At 41.3% G+C, this 21,731-nt stretch overlaps 3 protein-coding genes across 3 annotated transcripts; 1 reads left to right on the forward strand and 2 right to left on the reverse strand.

The window, feature by feature from the left end:
* The first annotated feature begins 5,454 nt into the window (after positions 1-5,454).
* Positions 5,455-11,457, forward strand: LOC145460038 (transmembrane protein 179B-like). The gene is made up of 5 exons (XM_080338444.1): positions 5,455-5,646; positions 5,705-5,898; positions 5,955-6,085; positions 11,017-11,126; positions 11,200-11,457. The coding sequence occupies exons 1-5, from the start codon at positions 5,455-5,457 to the stop codon at positions 11,452-11,454; spliced, it is 882 nt and encodes a 293-aa protein (XP_080194570.1). The 3' UTR covers positions 11,455-11,457.
* A 5,849-nt stretch (positions 11,458-17,306) lies between these two features.
* LOC145460039 (uncharacterized) lies at positions 17,307-20,310 on the reverse strand. The gene is made up of 3 exons (XM_080338445.1): positions 19,871-20,310; positions 19,623-19,805; positions 17,307-17,697 (listed from the first exon to the last, which is right to left on the reverse strand). Exons 2-3 carry the CDS (start codon positions 19,678-19,680, stop codon positions 17,441-17,443), a joined length of 315 nt encoding a protein of 104 aa, XP_080194571.1. The 5' UTR covers positions 19,681-19,805; positions 19,871-20,310; the 3' UTR covers positions 17,307-17,440.
* Positions 20,311-21,069: 759 nt separating this feature from the next.
* LOC145460041 (serine/threonine-protein kinase VRK1-like) lies at positions 21,070-21,463 on the reverse strand. Its single transcript, XM_080338447.1, has 2 exons — positions 21,283-21,463; positions 21,070-21,203 (listed from the first exon to the last, which is right to left on the reverse strand). Exons 1-2 carry the CDS (start codon positions 21,437-21,439, stop codon positions 21,121-21,123), a joined length of 240 nt encoding a protein of 79 aa, XP_080194573.1. The 5' UTR covers positions 21,440-21,463; the 3' UTR covers positions 21,070-21,120.
* Positions 21,464-21,731: the final 268 nt, after the last annotated feature.

Consider the following 21,731-nt stretch of genomic DNA (forward strand, 5'->3'; position numbering starts at 1 on the left):
TACGTGCTATTGGTGATTGTTAAGTTCCCCGGAATTGATGAGCACACAAGAAAATAAACGCAGCGGTGAACTGGTAACCGTAAAGGAACCTACGTAAATATATGTATCTACCCCGGCGCGCAGCCAACAGGAAAATAGGGGGGGTTTGAAGATTTTCCAAATGTTGCGGGGTGGCATCAATTTACATACGTTAATGCCGAATAATACATGGGTCAGATAAACTTCCTGATGTTGACGAACTCATGCGTGCGATGTATAAGCAAGCCGGAGTAAACTACACTTTCGCACAATACTAAAAGAACTTGAAATAACATAAATATGTAATTTCATTTTAACGAGTCCGGATGTGCTATCAATTAGCGAGAGAGAGAGAGAGAGAGAGAGATAGTGTCTTTATTTTCATCGAACCAAAATACATAACAAACGGCAGTGATGGTGGTACAGAAAATATGCGTGCACAGTATTCGGTATTAGATAGGAATGATCGACAAGACCGTGAAGGTCATCATCTAGTCTGATCACACCAGCATCAAACAGGTACACTTGACTCTGAACACTAACAGTCTGGCTGTAAAAAAATGTTTAGTTAAGAAAGGAAAATAGAAAAAAATCAAACAATGGTAGCAAATGATCAATGAAGCAATGTCTGGGCGAGGTAGGGCAACAGTGTTAGTGTAACGATAAGATCAATCAATCAATCAATCATTTATTTGTCACACCAGTGAAAATCCGGTACGGACCAGGATGACGACGAGGGGCCGCAAGGCCTTAGTACACAGTCGCCACCTGAAGGAGTATACACATTATATTCAATGGCACAAAACAAATGACAATAAATATACAAAACTACAAGAAAATCAGAGAAAAAAATTCAACAAGGATACACGAGCTATAAATATTACAGTTTCAAGACAGCAGTGCAGAAAAGGGTCAATAGAGTAGATTATACGGTACTTTTCAACAATAAGACAGTAGTTGCAAAATCGGCATATTATCAATTATACTTATCTAATATATATTTCCGATAACGTTTTTTAAATAGATGATCGGGCAAATCTCTGAGGTCTTCTGATAGAGAGTTCCAGGTAGCGGCACCAATATAATAGAAACTTTTCTGGGAGGACGATTTATCTACACGCGGAAGTAACAAACCATTAGATGAGGCAGAACGAGTGAAGTGCGAGTGTACCGAGGCAAAAGTAGTGAAATGTTTGTCGAAGAAGGATCTATTATGATGGAAGATATTGTGCATCATTTTTGCCGTTTCGTATTTTATGACGTCTGTCACTCTCAGAATACCAAGAGGTGATCAAGTAGGGCTTTTTTGAATCTATTATAAGGTAATTCACGGATATGTGGTGGTAATGCATTCCAGATGATAGGTCCCGAGTAGTCGATAGATCTCTTAGTTAGGTTGCTATTGGGTGGGGGTAAGTAGATGCTTCCTTTAGACGAGGATCTCGTGTAATGGGAATGGACATGTTTAGCAGGTATGAAAAAGTCATCAAACACAGGAGGCAGACTATTTGAAAAATATTTGTGAACAAGTGTCGATACTTTAACGAAATATATTGATATAGCGCCATGTTAATAATAGTAAATAAGGAGTTGGTAAACCTTACGTAATTCCCTGAACTGAGACCTGATAAGACCTTTGTGAGTCGTCTGTTTGTCGTGTGAGTTGTGGATAAGAGAAATAAATCGTACGCTGTTGGTATTTTCAATTTCATGTTTCCTTTCCCATGATACATGGATGAATAAAATACTTGAAACCCCAATTGGTGATTATTAGCTGACTCGGAAGTCGACATACATTGATGTTTTAAAAAGTGGGTTGAACCGGATTGATCTGAAAACTGAGAACATAACGACTTGGACTCGTACTCGAGTCAAACACTATGACTCGGACTCGACCCTATACTAGCTGACTTGGACTCGGACGTGACTCGGGGGTGAATTGAAAATGACTCGACTTGACTCGAATCAAAACTATAAAAGTGAGATTGACTTGTGACTCGGGACATTGTGATTTGGTTACAACCCTACCAATATCAACGTTTGGAGTGGAGGACGAATTACTGTTTTGGTCCAGATTGTACCTACAACCAGGGCATGGTATGGTATGGTATGGAATGTGGATTTTCCATACTCCATACTGGCCTTACTCTCTCCATACCATACTTGCAATTTTCCATACCATACCAACATTGTTCCATACCATATTTGCTACATATATTCCATACTTTCAAATACTTCAATATCATAGTAAAGTACCTTTCCTAGCACCTCTATTATGATATTTCGGGTGTAATTATTGCTTAAACCTGCCAAGATGCGAATCTAATTCCTGGTAATAGTTTTACATAGTCTGTTTTGGTGAGGTTTAGTTCACGGTGGTGAGGTGCTGTGTACGTCTACAGCAGTGGTTCCCAACGTGGGAGATTTGGCGGTCTAGTGGGGCGAAAATAACGAAGGTGGCGATAGGGGGGCGAAAACGGACGAAGTGGGCGATAGGGGCGAAAACAATAAAGGGGGCGATGACGCGTTAAAACGGCTATGTTGGTGTCAGAACCGTAACTGCCGCACCCCAAACCCCCAATTGGGGTTGGGGAGCCGAACTCGTGGGGGCCCAAAATTATTTCGTGAATAAACATAAATGATAGAGTAATGGGATACTTTAGCGTCGGCTAATACTGCACCACGACGCACCGAGATATATGAAGTTATATGCCATGTAACATGCGACTCCGAGAAGTGTGCCAGAACGATCGGCAGCGAGAAGACCTTGGCCGAAAAGGAATGCCCTTGTGCTGACCGAAAACTTCGATGAATATACTTAAATGTTTAATTGTCCATAGGAGCCTCAATGGCTGGCATCGAATGTTCCTGTCTTGGCTATCTGAACCCTACAGGACAGATGCCATCTCGCAGGGAAAAATTATTTGCCAGTTAAGAAACACCAATTTGAAATCATGTGCGTCTTTTAGTTTGATACGTTTTGGCAATTTCCATATCTTCTGACGTAGCAGATATAGGAAGGAGGTCACGAAATAGCATCACGAAAGTCAATATAACAACGGGTCCGCCCGAATATGTTCAATTATTTCAATGTGCTGGTCAAGCAAGATAATCAAGTAGAAACAGCGAAGCAAAAATCTACTCAAGTACGAGTTGAAGTATAATGCTCTTAAAAACAACCCTAAATTATTGCAAGTAGAAGGAGCATTGACTTGTGTAAATCTACCCATGACGGTACGTAAGTACTTGTTAAAAGAAATCATAATTACGCTCCCATGAACTGTAAAAACTAGAAACTGAGCTACGCGGATGGTGAAGAGATATGCTGCTACATCACAGGATGTATCAATTTTCTACAGCAGATGAATTCGACCGCGTCATAAGATGCAAATGGTAATTTTGCAATGGAATAGTGGTTCTTAACTTTTGCTAATCCAGCGAACCATTTCCGCTGTCATACAATGACGCTGTCCCCGGTATTACAAGACCCCTGAGATCGGAGCGCAATACAGAGAAGTTACAGCAAATACGTAATTGACGCATTGTGTGATTAGTACGTCAAATGAAAATATGGTAGATCGTGAATATGCCATTTACATCGAATTTTACTCCGGGAAATTGGAGGCGATACTTCACTTAGTTTTAAACCTCAACGTGCATGTGTTCTTGACAAAACAGCTCAAGTTTATTAAAATAACTTAGTAACCTGTTATCACCGCGTCTTCACAATGCTAATAATTACTTTCTTACCTACAGACTGGTCACAGTACACAGCAAAGCAATCGCTCTGCATGCCTAGTGTTGTTTTACATCGCCGTCAAATAGTTGAGTCAGTGAAATGTGGGAAGGTCAATGCCAATCTTTAGTGCTATGAAGGTAAACCGGTCCTAGAAACTGTTTAGTTGGTAATAATTGTAAGATTGATAGATTGTGCTTAAATTTATACAAGTGTTAATTAAGATTCGAAAATGAAATACATTCGTTATCTATTTCTTGTCCTTATTATTTTCAGCCTTATTAACGTTGAGACGGTGAGGCTGAGAAGCGGCATAATATATGTAATAATTTTTATTGAAAAGATTGCTTGAACATGAATCTATGTCGAGATTTGCTGCGGTCTACTCTAGGACCGTAACTGCCGCACCCCATACCCCCGAATTTGGGGGGTGGGCGAGCTCGAAGGTGGCCCTAAATTATTTCGTGAATTAGTATAAATTATAGAGTATTTTTTGAAAATTTATGCATCTATCTCAAGTAGACAAACATTATGATTATTGAGTACTCTTCCCCCAAGAAGAAATACGCAGGATTTTTAGAAATGAGCATATCGCCGTTAGCCATTATCGCGCCACGACGCACGAAGACATATAAAGTTTTAGGTCGTGTAACATGCGACTCCAAGAAGTGCGCCAGAACGATCGGCAGCGAGAAATCTTTGGCCAAAAAGGCCTATATATTGGCCTAAAGGCCTATACCAAATACACATAGGTTTAATTGCAGTCCATAGGCGCTTAAATGACTGGCGCCGAATGTTTCTGTCTAGGCATCTGAACCTCACAAGACAGATACCATCCTGCGCGGAAAAATTATAAGCCAGTGAAGAAATACCATGAGGCCTACGTAACGAAGTCATACCAACGGATCCGCCCGCCGGAAGATGTTTAATTATTATTGAGTGGTCCTACCTTTTCAAACACACCTCACTCGTCTCTACCGGTAAATCAGATTAAGTGAGCAGAGAGAGGATAAAAATTGATAGCAATATACGCAATTCTCCATCATATTGACCGGTTCAATCATGAATTATATAAATTTCTCGCGCCTTGCGCGTATAGGCGAGTAAAGCTGACTCAGGAACGGACACCCAATGTAGACGAAAAGTAACGATAAACTGCGAATAGCGTGAGGGGGTCTGGGGGGGGGCGAAGCCCATCAGAAGTTCGGTTTATCACCTTATGGGGGCCCAATACCAACGTTTTTTTTTTGGGGGGGGGGGGGGGGGTGGCTGACGAAGTGCTGTTACGGCCCAGGGTCTACTTAGGGGGCGGCATTTTAAGCGAGAGCCAGGGGAGGCAGTATAAATGCTGCTACGCCAGTGCTTCCTCAAACTACTTCAGAAATTTTACACTTTCTCCAAAGCAGTATTTCTACTTGTAATTTTCAATAACTACTCTGACCACCTCTTAGATCTCTCAAGACATCTAATATAATATTTTGAAACGTATGAGCCCATGTGCCTTTCTTGAAGTGATCCATTTCTGTAAATATGCCTCACCACAACAATATAATATCAGTCACAAAGATATAAATTGTTGAAGCCTTGCATGATATGAATAATAAATACTTGGTATCCTATCTTGGTTCAATGCATTGAGAATGCATTTTCCTACCGAAGTGTTGTGATTTGGATTTCAAACTGCTAGTCCCGCGGCTCATATGAAGTTGAAAACTACGTTGAGCCACTCTACTTCATATTACCTCCAGACACTAATAATTAACAATTTCCTGCAATCTCAAATCTTCAGAATTTATCATGGTTTAGACTGGATAGTTGGGTCCTCTATCCTGATATATCTTGCAACATTGATTACAGAGATCGTATCTTCTGTGCCGATTGGACTGACCCAGGTATTTTAACTTATGCGGTTTTTAACGTATTACTTGTATTATAATGTATTTTTTTCAGTCACAATTTGGCGGCAACTGCATATTGGGCGCTTCTGTGCAGTATGATACCAAGACTATTAATATCACCGAATACGGCAGTACGAGCGCTTGCGGCTTCTGCACTTACCTTACAATATTCACGGTGCTGTACGCTCTCTGCTACGGCAGCTACTCGGCATTTGCGCTGTACAAGTCCGTGGAAAATGCGTACGAATACATGAGTGGGCCTCACTGACGCTTCACTAATACGCATATTGAAACTTCAAAACGCTGATGTGGGTTCTTCCGGCAATTTTGATATGCTGCCTCATGTTTTGCATGAAGTTCATTAGCTCTTGCATCTTGAGCATGGGATTTTCGCAATTCTGCAAGTCTGTAACCCCAGATGCTTCCATACAGTAAGTATATGTATTTATTGTTTTGTCAAGCTTTCCCCTACTCGTAAATTGCATACAGACGCCAAATATAGCATGTACCGGCAGCTTGGAGTGAGAATCGCAATTCTATTTGTGTAAAAGTTGGTGTCACAGCTTCCAAACTTGCACAGGCAGAGATGCAATTCGGAATTTAGTATGGGAGTTATATAGAATGACCTACAGGACAATGTACAACACTTGCAGTCAAAGGGTGCCCACACATACATTTGATTTCAGTAGGGGTCTCAGCTTTCCCGTGGCCACTTACTGGCCACAGATTTTTTTGTGGCCGGCCACGAATATCTCGTGGCCGGCTATGAAAATGCGTTGTCTCGTGGCCGGCCACAGTGAATTTCATGGCCGGCCATAAGAATTCATCGTGGCCGGCCACGAGTTCATGGCCAGTTCGTGATTTGGCACATCTAGTTGGATCAAAATCCGCCCTTTGCATCCAATTTAACAATAGTCAAGTAGATCTTCTTCATTTTCAATACGAACTTGCTGGTGGCAAGGTTTGTATAGACGACTTCAACTATATTATCGCACGTACCTAATAAGTTACATTACCACTTTATTGAGTAGTTTAGGGATGGGTTCAAAATTTGCACGGCTTTACACGTGTTACCTTCTCTGTTCGCTGTAGAAATGAATTTAATTCCCACTGACTATTGAAAAAGTACTCTGAGACGGTGCGTTGTAAACTAACACCGAAACATACGTTCCTTGAACTTTCTAGAATCTAGATAAATATTTGATAGAGTAATGTATGAGCGTACTGCGTACATCTTATTGCTCGGTCAGACAAACGTCTTTACATTTAAACTGGTGTCCACACAGCTTCCACGCCAGACGATCAACGCAGTGGGATTGCGTGGAAAGATAAAACCGTGGTGCAGACTCGATAACCTTGCAGTTTCTTCGCATCTCCATCGCCCAATCCCATTAGTGATGCAAACGTAGATAATCTGACTCCCTGCCCCTCTTTCGTTTTTTACATAAAGAAACCGTCATATTTTGCTACAAAAAGTTTGTTTATTCCGTTACCAATTTCACAAAATCTGAAGCAATTGAAGATATGATTACAATCATTCACAATTCCTATTCAAGTAGTTGCATGAATGCAATGTGTCTAGTACATGCTTTTCACAGAAAACACCCAGGGGCACGAGAGATCAGATGCACTTTACACGGCGATAAGTATTTGCACCGCCTTCAAATGTCGAATTATAATGAACGATTGGAACTTGTCTGTGTCATCAAGATTGTTCGCTGAATCGCTGCATCAACCACAAATATATCATGCCTATTGGTCGATTCGCAGGCTTGGCATGGGCATTTTTTCATCGATCGATGGCGCTGCATTTGATGTCGCATCGATCGATGATGCTGCCTTAGATGACGCAAAGTATCTGAAGTTATCTATTATTATAGCAGTAATTTAATTATATAGCAGGCACATTTACGTCCTATGCCCGCCACATCGGTTAGCAAATTGATCTAACAACGACATGCAATACAAAACGATCCTTGCACTCAAGTAATCAAGTATCATCTGGCATACACGGCATCGTTAGTGACTGCGACATGCATCTCATTCGTACATTATTTGCTTCAACCTGGAAGAACGGCACCTAGGTGGATATACAATATACATTATACATACAAATTATATAGGATCGGAAACGGGACCAAAATCAAATTTCTGGGAACAAAGCCCCACATTTTACCAATATTACCGGTAGGTTAGGCTACATCGTTGCCTTTATTCTACATCTACAGCACATCTGCAGTGTGTCAAGTTCACGTGCTGCTACAGCATAGAAATATTCTTAGATTCATCGACACAATTCTCATCGTGCAAATGAGTGCAAGTTCCATTGATGTTGAGGATCTCGAACGTCGTATGTATTGTATAGCAGTACGATAATCAGATATGTATATAACCGCATATCGCGGACTCATCATAGAGCTGATACAGAAAGGAAGGATTGTATCAGCCTGGCATTATCCAATTCACAGCTATTCACTATTCAGCTATACGAAAGATAACAAACTATGGAATTGTTTGCAACTGCATGTCCTATAGCAGTGGTTCCCAACCTTTTTCGACTCATCGCCCCCTTTTCACGCTCCACACCGATCATCGCCCCCCAAATATTGGGAACCGAAAATGGGCATACAGACTGAATTCACCGGCGAGTTGACTAGGAAAAAAGGTCAACTTCTCGGCTCGACCTCGAAATTACACTTTTCCAGCTACATTTTGGTGAGTTGACTAACAAAAAAGGTGATTTCTACCACTTGATTCCAAAAGGAACATAACAGCACTTCTTCAGCCTCCTCCAATACGTTGGTCTTGACCCCCCTCAATAGGGCGATAAAGCAAACTTCAGCACCCCTCAGACCCAACTCCCCCGATACCTCTTTAGCGCTACTTCTCAGCACAATTTGTTGGACTCCTTAGTTAGTAGGCTTAATTCGCGCGAAGCGCGAAAAATTTCTATCATTCATGATTGAATCGGTCAATATGATCGGGAATTGAATATATATTGCTGTCAATTTTTTATCCTCTCTGCTCATGTATTCAGATTTACCGGTAAAGCTGAGTGAGGTGTCTTGGAAACTGTAGGGCCCGTATATAATAATTGAACACATTCATGCGGACCCGTGCGTATAATGACTTCGTTACGTAGTGACATTTCGTGGCCTGTCTGCTATGTCAAAAGATATTCAAATCGCCTATACGTACTAAACTAAAAGACGCACACGATTTCAAATTGGTATTTCTGCACCGGCAATTAATTTCTCTCTGCTACATGACATTTTTGTAGGGTTCTGATTGCCAGGACAGGAACATTTGGCGCCAGCCATTTAGGCGCCTATGGACAATTAAATATATATATTAATATATCGTATATATATCGAAGTCGGTCAACATAAAGGCAGTCCTTTTCCGCCAAGGTTTTTTCGTTCTGGCACACTTCTCGGAATCGCATGTTACATGGCCTGAAACTTCATATGTCTTGGTGCGTCATGGTGTGATAATGGCTGACGCCGAGATGCCCATTTCTATAATTCATTCGTATTATTTCTTTGACGAAGGGTATCCAATAAGCAAGAAATACCGGACCACGAAATGGCGCGCAGCGCGAATTTTTTTTGAAAAAGTTGCCTAAATTTCCAAAATAATACTCTATAATAAATGTTAATTCACGAAAAAATTGTTGGTCCCCTTCGAGCTCAGGCCCCCCCCCCATCCCAAATGGGGGTTTGGGTGTGGCAGTTACGGCAATGGACGCCAATATAGCCATTTGGACGCGCCATCGCCCCCTATCGCCCCCTTCGTCCGTTTTCGCCCCCCTATCGCCCCCTTACCTATTTTCGCCCCCCTGGACCGACAAATCGCCCCCTGGGGGGCGATATCGCCCACGTTGGGAACCACTGTCCTATAGCGTTGGAAAGACATATCAGATCGGGGGAAGCACCGGCCACAGCGAGCTGCGAGCTGCTCTGTGCCCGGCCACAGAATGTTATGTGGATTTCACAGCTTTTCTGGAACTTGAAACAGTATTTTCCACATATTCTTGGTTCTTTGATTCCCTAATTGTTTCGTTCGGGTACTTTCATTGCGGTATTTAGTATTGAAAACAAGAAAACAGGTAAAATGACCGCATATTGACCGATCCAATATCTCGATGGAACAGATTATGCATTCAAGGAGGTTTATAGTCGAGTCTACTTAAGCGTAAATCGAAAATCGGCAGTGAATTAAGACAAATTCCCAGTACAGTATTGTATTATTCATAAATTCATCAGGGCAATCCACGAAAGATTTTAAACTGCCCCTACAAACATCCTTAAACTGCATGATCAAATATATATGTATTACTTATTCGCATCGCAGACTCATCATAAACGATAAACATGGTTGAAAAATGAAGGACATTATCATCATCATATTGTTCAATCGTAGGTTTGCATATTTACAAAAAAAAACTATAACTATACAATCGATTGCAACTGCACAATGCACATTGCACATCTTACGGTTGAAAATCAATATCAGAACGGGGGAAGCACCGGCCACAGCGAGCTCTAATCTGTTCTGTGGCCGGCCACAGAATGTCATGTGAATCCCACAGCTTTTGGGGAACTTATAGAGATTTTCTGACAGATATCTGGTATACATTGTTTTTTCCAATTCTATGCAGTTGCATACGATTAGCTGTGACGAGTGTCAGCCGAATATTCAGGTCTATTTCAATAAAAAAGATACAAATCAACACTTACCATTTACTAGTTTTGATAATGTCTTCATCGCTTCTAGCTTTCTATACCATTATTTCCTGTTTCATTTAGCGGATATCGCCCTTTTTAATGCATTCTTTACATCATTTTTTGTGTTTTTAATTGATATATGGAGACTATATTCCAGATCGTTATCATCTTCTTCCTATCGTTTCATTGTATCGCTATTCTTCTGGTATTTCGGGTGAAAATGCATATAAACTGAGCTAAACTCTCGCTCTCACCTAGTTCTATTTACTGTTCGCCCATAATAGAACATAATTGATCATGCATTTGACCACGATTGGGCCACGGTACATACAGTACTTATCATCGATACTAACTTGATATATTGCAGCCGGCCATGAAATTTGGCTATGGCCGGCCATGAAATTTAGTCATGGCCGGCCATGAGAATGAGTTTGACATGGCCGGCCATGGAGATTTCATGGCCGGCCATACTGAAATTTCATGGCCGGCCATGAAAATCACCATGGCCGGCCACAGAATAGCACTTTTCATGGCCGGCCACGGAATATCTGTGGCCGGCCACGAAATTATCCGTGGCCAGTAAGTGGCCACGGGAATGCTGAAAGTCCGTCTCTTTGATTTAAGCCTACCCAATAAGGCCTACATATTTTTAACAGGAACTGCCAGGATGGTGAGACCAAGGTCTGGGCTTATAAGTCGACGGCTATCGGCATAGTTGACTACTACGCTAACATGACCACTGCGCAGGTAACACGATTTGGTCATGAACACAACTTCTCATACTTGAAGTGGACGATTAAGATTTGCTTTTTCTGTACAGTCCGCTTCGTGGTTCTGCGTTTTCGAATGGTTTCTGCTCTCCGGCCTGGCCATGCTGCATTATCGCAGGAATAGACCCATCAGATCCGCAGGAGAAGTGGCAGGTGGCTTTGCCGCCGCCGACACCGAAGGAATAGTCTCCATGAGATATTACCCGGGAAGACCTGAGCCGACACGCATTACAATTGTGCGAGTCTCATACCAATACTGCAATCTATGTAACTATTCAAATGATTCTTGCCGTATATTTGTTTGAACGTATGTATTCAGTATATATTGATATATTGATTGTATATACTGTTCCACAATCAGCAAACTCATTTTTACTGTCCGCCTTATTTTTTATACGACGCGGCCATGACAGAGAATCAGACAGTCCGTCCATGTAACTGTTTTCTTACTTCTAATGTGCAAGAAAGCAATGATCTCTGTACGAATTGCAATAAAGTAACAAACCCTTGCATTGATCGAGTTGTAACGTTATGCTACGTCTTGAAATTTCCACCTTATATTCACGGCGTCGCGTGGAGGTTGGTAGCCCTAGCCTATCGTTGTACTGTTGTCTCTCGCTATCAAAATACTCATACACGAGAACGTGTCGATTGCTGGAGCAGTCCTGGCGACGTTTGAGTCTCGGCGTCGGTTTTCGGTATCTTCTTTCTCCTTTTTCTTTTAATAACTGAAATTGTTACACAATTTCGTCTCGACTGTGGTGTTCCAGACACTAGGACTCACTTACCTGGATGTTTTCCGGAATACTCCCCAGTCAGCTTGTCGTCTTTGCCGAGAACGCTTTCGGTGTGCAACGGCGTCATCGAGTAGCGTGCGTTCGGTTGTGGTTTTGATCTGAAACACAAGTAACATGACATAAAACAAGAATTTCTAACATTCTACCAAATTTAATGTACTGCGCAATATTCTACGAGCGGGCAAGGCTGTAGAACTGGCCGCATTTTAACAGCAAAAGAGTCTGCGGGCCGCAGAACATTACCGTGCATTTGTGGGCTACTATTAAATTTGGGCTACTGTAGCCTATTTATCAGTCGTATGCTGGCATTTAGTCCATTTTTATGCATTCTAAAGCATTAATGGTTTGCAGTTGTTGTAGTTTTATTGAAATCACACCGTCTCTAGCAGATAACTTGGGTTTAGCGATATTCCAAGCAATTTTGAACGATGCGTCTATAACGTCGTCAGCAATTTTAGCAATGCCTCGAAATATGGATTACGGTTTTGATGCCCCATAGCGTAGTGGTAAAATCCACAGCTGCAGCACCAATGGGTTGCTGGTTCGAGTCCGACTCCAGAATTCCTACCTAACTGCCGGAGGTTTATCTGGGCTCCTACTCACCAACTCATCACGTAAGCGGTGCCTTGCAAAAAGCCTAGAAGTGGGCCGTGCTACAAGTCGGCAGCTACGGAATAAAAATGAGGAGAATTGGCGTGGTGTAAATGACCACAGTAGTTGACAAACACCATGAATACCTCAAACAACAACAACACATCGGTGTTCCATTTAGATCGAAGAAAGCAAACAGGTTTTTGATGACTCATCTTGACTCCAGTCGTTTTCGCAAAATACAGAAATGACTCGATTCGACTCGAGTCAATCTGTGTATTGACTCGACTTAGATTCGAGTCATTGCGCATGACTCGAGGCCGAGAGACCGAGACTCGGCCAAGACCGACATTTCATTGTAATTTCGAAGAATAGTTACGTAACCACACTGTTGGGATTTCGTGTAATGGTTTGGCAATGACAATCTAAATCGAGCATATATCAAGAAACCACAATACATCAAAGAATGAGACATTATAACGAAACAGACGATACGAGAAGAGAGCTAAGTACCTAAATTAATATGTAACAATACCATGCCAGTAGTAATTGCGTTCATAATGAAAGGTGTCGCGCGCGGGCCGCAAAATGAACGTTTGCGGGCCACAGGTTGAGAAACCCCGCTGTAGAAGATGATACACAAGCGGGAATTCTGCTGGTACATAATTGAATGACAAAGAGTTCCGAACAATTTTGCAAGTAAAATTTGTGGTAAAAGCGGGTCTTGTAGACGCATGGGTGCGGTTGGAATAACGCGAATGGGACGGATGAGTCCGAAATTTAAACAGTTGAAACAGTAGTCATTTACATGCTGGCCAGCAGTGGTCATTTCCATGTTGGTCAAATTCAAATATGAAAACTATAGCCTCCCTGTCATTTTATTCAGTTTATTGTAATACAATGTAATTTTTTTCGAGAAAGTGTTTTTTTCCGGTCACTAACTATATCGTCACTGGAAAATCGAACTGTCTTATAACCACTTTTAGTATTTTATTCTTGTATCAATAACCACTTTTAGTATTTTATTCTTGTATCAGTATTTGGACATACATCTTTTGTTTTAACTGGGTTTCAAGTACCTAAGTAGCATGAATGTCTACTTTTCTAGTGACTTGGACATATGAACATGAATTTTCAAGGTAAATTGAAAACCAAAACTGATTTATATCCAAATTATATGGCCAAAGTCAGTGCAAAAACGGACATAAGATTGTTTGGTTTTCCAGCGACAATATATGCTATATACATTGACTTCACATGATATTACCATCGATCATTTCCAATGACAAGCTAGACAGGCATTCGGAGTTTCCAGATTGTTGGATACAAGTGTGAAGAAATTGTTGCCGCAGCAACAACAACAATAACTGAGCCGCACACAAAAGCAGCAGAGTTAGCTGAATGGCAAAAGAAGCTTTAGACCTACCGATGACATCAGGTTTTAGAGAGAGAGAGAGAGGGAGAGAGAGAGAGAAATATTTAATGATTTGTTCAACCGAAAAAAAATTAGCGGATGAAATAATAACAAAGGAACTTAACGGTGTACGACAGGGTGTGATCGATGAGTCTGGGTAGGGTCAACTGGACTGATCACACCCTGCGTTCAGAAATAGATATTTGAAGAGCTTCCTGGAGGTAAAGAAATTCATTATTCCATTGAATGGTACATTCAAATTGAAATGAGCCCGGATACTTTCGGCTGACACTCGTCGGGGGAAATCATCAGCAACTAATAGAGAATCAGAAAGAGCGTTGTATATATATCAACAATCGTATCACAAAATATGACGTCACTGAATATAATTTATAAATTGGTTGCAATTGACTGGGATTAATATATTCAGCTCAGCATAAGAAGTCAATGAAAAATTTGGGTTGGGATAATAGGGGGTCAGTGATGGGATATGATGTGACTTTATTTTTCTAGAGTTATGGTAGAGATACCAGACCCTAATTCAATCGCTAGATTATTAAACCTTGAGACTCATGATCATGGTTAAAGAATGTATTGTATACTGGTATGGACTTGAAAGTAACATTTACTCCCATCCAAATCGGCGATTTCAAAACCAAACATGGATAAGTAGGCCACACAATATCGAGGACATTACCAATTTGGGATATAGCCTATCATAGGATATCAATCCATTCAAATTACGTTATAGCGCAGGGGCGGGCAACTTCTTCAGTCGGCGGGCCGGATATAGGAAAATAAAGTACTTGGCGGGCCGGATTCCTGATTCTTGTATCGATACATTACTCGCCCATTTATCCACATATACGAGGAATAAATCGATTTTAATGAATGCATTTTAATGACAGCAATGTCACTTCAAAGCTATTTCTCGCCGCTAATGAGAAAGACAATGTCGATTTGAGAATATAGCATTGCCATACAGCAGTGGTCGGGAACCTGTGGCTCGCGAGCCAAATATGGCTGTTTTGGGGATAAGATATGGCTCTTCGACAAATATTTATTTTTGAACTGAATTGGTCAATGTTGCAGCGACTTGTTATCGAACTCTTTTCAAAAGCCTCAAATTCAAGTTACTGTCGCGCCGGCAACCAATATCACCCGCGCATTCGATGTAGCCTACCAGACTCGAAATCTTGGATTGCGCGATACGTTGATTGATCAAAGAGGATAGCAGACATGACGACACCAATATGAGAACGCAGTTTTCAAATATACATTGTCTTCCTGATCCACGCCACGAAATGAACTGCCGTGGATGTGACATTCACAATTACATACTCGATTTACAAACAACGCTATAGCTGTCCACGTTCTTGATTGGCAAGTAGCTCCACCGGCGATAAAATAGGCGTGTAGCCCAACGTTATATGTTACGTCTGGATACTTTGAGAAATCGATCAGTATTTAAATTTTCGGGATCAGTGCCACAGTTATATTGGATTAATATCAGTTATAATAAATTCTAAGCTATTTACGATGAATTGCGTTATCAGTGGTGGGGCTTGACCCGCGTGTGCCTTACCTCTCGTTTCGCGCTTCATTTTCGATTAATAAAATGCAAATTGTGGGAATTTGGGAGAAGAATGTTCAAAATCTAGTCATTCATGAACATCAATAGAAAATACCAATACTATTTAAAGGTTTCAAAATCTTCGTTAACAGCTTAGATTGGGTAGGCCTATAGATTGCTGTAATGACCATGTTTGGGACAACCTACGCATGTGATCATGGGTTCTCGCATTTAAAAGGAGCATCACGGCGAACCTACGTTCTCGTAACTCAAGTTTCGCATGCTCAAGTTAGGCAACCAGCATAATAAGTTCAAGTTTTTACAGAAAAAATGTGGCGCACACGACGAATCCCGGGTTGAGAGCTCGAATTAATACTACCATGACGTCAGAAATTTTCAATTGTAACGTAACATCTGATTGACATGTATGGCTCTTTGGGAGGTAAAATTGAAAACAATAAGGCCAATACGGTTCTTCGGACTAAAAGATTCCCGACCACTGCCATAGGCACCGCCATGTCTGCTCTCTGATCAATCAACACGCAGTGCAGTCCCTAATTAAGATTGCAAGGCGTTCGATAATCCCGGTACCCTAAATTTACCAAGATAGCAATTCATTAGGGTTGCGTAGGTGACGAGATAGCATCGTTGTTCGACTGTGTAGCAGCGTTTGTTTGACTGTGTGGCCTAATTAATCTAGATATTGAATTCATGCGACCCGCGTCCTCTGCGAATTTTGAAAAGCGGCTCCCGACCCGTTTCAAGTTGGCGATCCCAGGCAGAAGCGGTGTCTTGCAAAATCCTAGAAGTGTGGCGTGCTACAAGTCTGCAGTTACGTAATTAAAAACAAGAAAAATCAGCTTGGTGTAAATGACCATTGCAGTCGATAAACAGCATGATTACCACAGACGACATTAGGGTCAGAATAAATCTTAGATGCCGATAATGCAAGTCTTCTCGCTTCGACGAGCTTACGCGTAAGCTCCACTTTCGCACCTGCGCACATGCGTATATGATAACATATACAGTCTCTACAATTTGGCCTAGTGAGCAAGTAGTGGGAATCTCGGCAGACAGTGGCCACAGGCCACAATATTATGTAAGACGAAAAACTGTCCGCGGGCCGGACAAAATCCCTTTGCGGGCCGTATGTTGCCCACCCCTGTTGCCCACCCCTGTTGCCCACCCCTTATCGAAAGCCAAATATGGCATGGGCCGTTTCTGGTCTAATCATTCCTTGACTTCAACCTTAAATTCCTAATTCAAGGAAAAGAATAATCCTGAGATGTCTGGATTTTCGGTGTCCATTACAATGACGGTTATAGAGCCTGAGTTTAATAAATCATCCTCTGGTGGAGTTGTAGTTACGGAAATTTTGCGACAGCCTTCATAGTCAGAGTTGGGAAACGCGTACCGGAGTTTGTTAAAATGCTCCGACTCAAACTGCGACTAATTTAAAATCGAACCAAAGAACTTGAAGCAAGTTCAGACTCACTGTATTTGCAGTCTTCCCGAAGACCTCTTCGAGATTGCTCCTTTACTCGAGGTCGTCTCATCAATCGACGATCCGGCCGTGTGCGACTTATCGAGGCTTTCGTCTTGATTACTAGTCCTCTTCGACCTTCTCACTGGAACTTTGACCTCTGGCTGAAAATTCTCGTCCTTGGACGACTCTTCGGAAGATTCCATCAGAATGCATTCCTCTGCATTCTTTTTTGAACTCTCCGGCTGCGTTTGTTTCTTAGCAATTCGTCGGTTGTTATTGACATCGTTCTCAGTCGCGGCGGTCGAAATTTCCTCCGATACCACTGCCTGTTTCCGCTGGCATTCGGCACGTCGTTTCTGTTTCGGCGCACCATCACTGCTTTCGTCAGACAAAGAATTATTTGATTGTGAAGTGCTCTGGAGAGGCTGAATCAAAGCGTGATGAATGATTGTTGGCGCATGCATGCTTGAATGCTTTCATATGATCTCACCTTCGTGGCTTTGGGTTGGCTGCCACGTTTTTGCGTGGAGCCCGGCGTCATTTCCTTGCCGAAATCTATTTTCGCCTTCGCGGCGACTCCCATCGATTTCAAAGCGTCGGCAAAGTATTTTCTGATCAGTTTGTAATCGGGTTTTTTGTCGTACTGCAGATTTGAGACGTATCGCAGAAACTTTTCAAATTCCACAGCTGAAACGAGTTCAATAAAACACCCAACTTGCATACAGATATTTATAAAAAGAACTTACAATTAACATTATGAGGCGAGCGGGCTGAATGACTAGTAACCCAGGATGACATAGAAAGGAAGGGCAAGCAATGAAAATGAAGTGGCATGTGTCCGATGGCACATTTTACGTTGGATTATGAACATACAATGTCAAATGCAGACCCCTTTTCGTAATGCAGATCCTGTTGTGTGTCTTCTCGAAAATGGATATTCCAGATCACCAACGAAACTGTTCTTTGATTATACTCTCCAGTTGTTAATCGTTAACATGTGGCAATCAGATTGGGGCAGAGGTGTGCTGCGGAAGAGTGGTTGCAACGGAATTTATGCCGGTTTCTGGATTCCCCATAACTTCAATGTTTAGGACGCCAAATGTTTCGCTATGGTAAGTATGGGCAAATGAACCACAGAACCAAATGAGTATGTTTTGCAACTGCACACCGGTGCCGATGCTGAAGGCAAACAAAAGTGTCAAGATTACAATTGTCTCGTGTCTAACAATACTGTACAGCAGTAGTTCTTGACTGCTGGCCATCGTCAACTTTTATGCAGATTCGCTAGATATATTACAATTTTATATCTCAATTGCGCAATGCAAGCTGTTGAAGGCTTATCCGATTATCAAAGAGGTAAAGCATCAAATTTTAAAGAGATTACTGCTTTGCCAGTTTGCGGCTTTGTGACATATCACAACATACAGTTCATTGGCTACCTTCAACTTTAGCCGATAAGGTTATCGTATCACAGCAAAAACTGAAAGAAACTACATCACACTCCAGTGATTTTGACAAGGCATAAACAGCTTTACTACGTCAGTAAAGGACTGGATATGCCAAGGCCGTCCCCCATGGATTTTTTAAAAAGTTTTTCGATATATGAAGACTGAAGAGCTACAGAAGGTAGGATCCCGGCCCGGGAATCGGACAACCACGCCCACCCACTGATGAATTGATTTTAATGCTTTGATGCCATCTTGGCGGCGATCCGAGAGATTTTGATTTTAACGGAAGAGAATAGTGTGCGACTGTGTGTAAAGTATATAAACATTATGGCACATAATGGTAAATCATTAATTAAAACTTTCTTATGCTGTGTACAATAGGGTTGTTCAGATTTGGGCATTTTTTTGAAATCTTGTTTCGCGTAATTGCAAATGATAGTTTAGTACATAAAAACACTTCTAAAAGCGATTTTGGTCATTTTCATCGCGATCTTCCTTCTTTTTGTGTTCGGAGGTGGGGGGGGGGGGGTCAACTTTCCTTCAGACGAATTAAATACTGCAAACCTGATGCGGATTAGGTGAATTGGAGCTACTATAAAGATGAAATTACATTCATATACAATATGTCTTTGATTGACATTTACTGAGTTGAAACAAGCTGAAAATGCCTGTATTCGTTCATACATAGGCCTACCACGCGGCTACCTATGCCAAATACGGGAAGGTGAGACACATTTGGAATGTATAGGAATGTAAGTATGTTCAATCGTGAAAAAGATAATTCAATCTGATATTTCCCAGCTCTACTCAGCCGTTTTCTACCGCAAACTTCACTAAAGCTACGAACCAGGAATGGTGAATCGTCGGTAGTAGGGAGAATTGGTCCGTGGGTCTTTGCGCGCAAGGAAGATCGCGATGAAAATGACCAAAATCGCTTTTAGAAGTGTTTTTATGCACTGTGACTAAACTATCATTTGCAATTACGCAAAACAAGATTTCCAAAAAATGCAAAAATCTGATCAACCCTAGTGTGCAATGTCTTCAACATTCACTTTGGTACTCTCTTGGTGGCGTTGATCGGTTTCCTGGCATAAATTTTGCAATTGACCCAACACTGGAATCCAAGCCTCAAACCTACTGAGATAAGAAATGCACATTGCACACCTTTACTGGAGGTAGCCTCTGGATATACGCTGGCAACTAACTTCTTCACATCGGCCATATGCTTGATCTTTTGGTCCTTAACATAACTCTTATCCGACAGTTCATTCTCCCATGGCAGTGATCCGGACACCCAATGGAGCAGTACGTATCCCAAAATTTCTAAATCAGAACGCCGAGAAGGCACTGCGAGAAAGCAAAAAAATTTTTAGCACATCTAAAATAAAATGGTGGAATCTGCAGGGACTGACCAACACCCTTATGAGCATCTCTGCTTGTGTATTCGATGGTGCCGTTGAGCGCCTTTCTAGGATCTTCCTCATATTCGTTATGTTTTCCGTCTACCAGATAGCGGTATGCAAGTCCAAAACCAACCAGATATATCTTGATGAATTTTGACGAGGAATTAATTGTTATTCCAGTATTTGTTATCACTCACCTGGCTCGGATCACTGTGACCCAATAAGACATTACCACCTTTCACATCGGCGTGAACATATTCATTGTCGTGCATATATTCAAGGGAATTGATCTGTGCATAGAAAAGAAGGGTTTCATAAGCCCTGGACAGCCTACTAGAGTAATACCACAGAAGTGATAAGTACACCAGTCCAACGTAGGCAAAAGTACAAATGAATGTTAGTAATTAACAGAGTTGGTCAAAGTAGTCATTGATGTTACTAAATAATGGCAGAAATAATATTGCAAAGTAGAATGATATGTCATACAGGGACTACTTGAAGTGTAAGCCAAAAAGTTCCGAAAAGTACTTAAGTAGCTTGGGACAACATGACACAGACCTTCTTTAGTCAATCGCCAGTGATCGTTTTTAAAAGTACTGGAATCATGTTCGCGATTAAATGTAGAATGAATATTTGGAAACATAAATAGATGTATTTTATGAATTATATTGACAAGTCAATAATAACTACTCCAGAATAATAGAACTACGTAGTTACAGACCCATTCTGGCAATAGTACTTATGTTTTAACAAAGAGCACTCGCTCAAATAAGATGTTTCAGAAGGTAGGTCTATGGAACTATTTGCAGCAGAATGTCCCAAACCCCTAACTCTACTGGTGACTGTAGCGGGAATAGCAACACTTCTACAAATTAATACACTCCTGGCATACAAGTATCACCATATCATATATAAAAATATTGCAAAAGCGGTGTGCGGCAAGATAGATACAGAATAAGACTGAGACATGGAAATGAATTTTGGGACTTCAGATATTCGGAACGACAAATTCTGGTTTAACTAGGCCATAATACCATTCTGATGTGCGGTCCAACATTCGAAACGAAAAATTGTTACAAAACATCCACCCCAGACCATAACACTGCGCTTTTTACTAAACGGATGCTTACCAGTTGAATTGCGAGCTGGACCGCAATACCTTAAGCAAACCTTAGCAAACGCTATACCTTATAAATGGGATGGACTTGGAAGCAAATGCCCTCTTAGATGAATGAATTTAATCACAAAAAAATAGAGACTCATATGTCCGTGATTTTGGTACTTACGACTTTGACCACATACTGTGCCTTCTCTTTACTTGCATTTTCTTTACTGGCACCGGCTGAAAAGTAGAGACAAACTTAAGCATGAAATATGAACATCACAATAGCCTATTCACATGTGCAGGAGCGCGGAATTACCTAAATATATCAATCCGAATCTACCGGATCCAATAGCTTCGCCGATGACCCACGTTTTCTTTCTCAAGTCCTCCATTTCTGTAGGCATTGATACGGCAGCAGCCAGTTGATGACCTCCGGCTGCTTTGGCACCTTTTTCGTTACGCTTTGGTGGCATTTTGGAACACTATAGGACACTTTAAAAATCTGTGGCAAAGTTCAGAAATTACAAGATGAATAATTAGGACTAGACCACGCTCATAAAATCTGACATGTGAATATATCAATGAGATACTCTGCAATCCGCACATGTTATATAATTTCGAGACGCTAACATCAATATTGATGTTTTCAATGTATGATTTCACGCAGAGTTGCAGCACAGTGGTCTAGCTGCAGTTGAAATGTCGCAATAGTGAAGAAATTGGAAAAATTACATTTCGCATTAATCATTGGAAGGGTATACAATA

The sequence above is a fragment of the Botryllus schlosseri genome, unplaced genomic scaffold (genome assembly GCF_051294905.1).
Source record: "Botryllus schlosseri isolate E-star unplaced genomic scaffold, Bs_hap1 Bs37a, whole genome shotgun sequence".
NCBI classification, from domain to species: domain Eukaryota; kingdom Metazoa; phylum Chordata; class Ascidiacea; order Stolidobranchia; family Styelidae; genus Botryllus; species Botryllus schlosseri.

Excerpts from the sequence above, each read along its gene's own strand:
- LOC145460038 (XM_080338444.1), top strand. The coding sequence starts at position 5,455 with ATGAAGTTGAAAACTACGTTGAGCCACTCTACTTCATATTACCTCCAG. Across the intron at positions 5,899-5,954 it reads TCCGTGGAAAATGCGTACGA|GCTGATGTGGGTTCTTCCGG; the intron begins ATACATGAGTGG and ends AAACTTCAAAAC. Across the intron at positions 6,086-11,016 it reads CCCAGATGCTTCCATACAGT|GCCTACATATTTTTAACAGG; the intron begins AAGTATATGTAT and ends CTACCCAATAAG.
- LOC145460039 (XM_080338445.1), bottom strand. The coding sequence starts at position 19,680 with ATGGCCGATGTGAAGAAGTTAGTTGCCAGCGTATATCCAGAGGCTACC. Across the intron at positions 17,698-19,622 it reads AGAGGCTACCTCCAGTAAAG|CTGTGGAATTTGAAAAGTTT; the intron begins GTGTGCAATGTG and ends AACTCGTTTCAG.
- LOC145460041 (XM_080338447.1), bottom strand. The coding sequence starts at position 21,439 with ATGCCACCAAAGCGTAACGAAAAAGGTGCCAAAGCAGCCGGAGGTCAT. Across the intron at positions 21,204-21,282 it reads ATTCGGATTGATATATTTAG|CCGGTGCCAGTAAAGAAAAT; the intron begins GTAATTCCGCGC and ends TCTACTTTTCAG.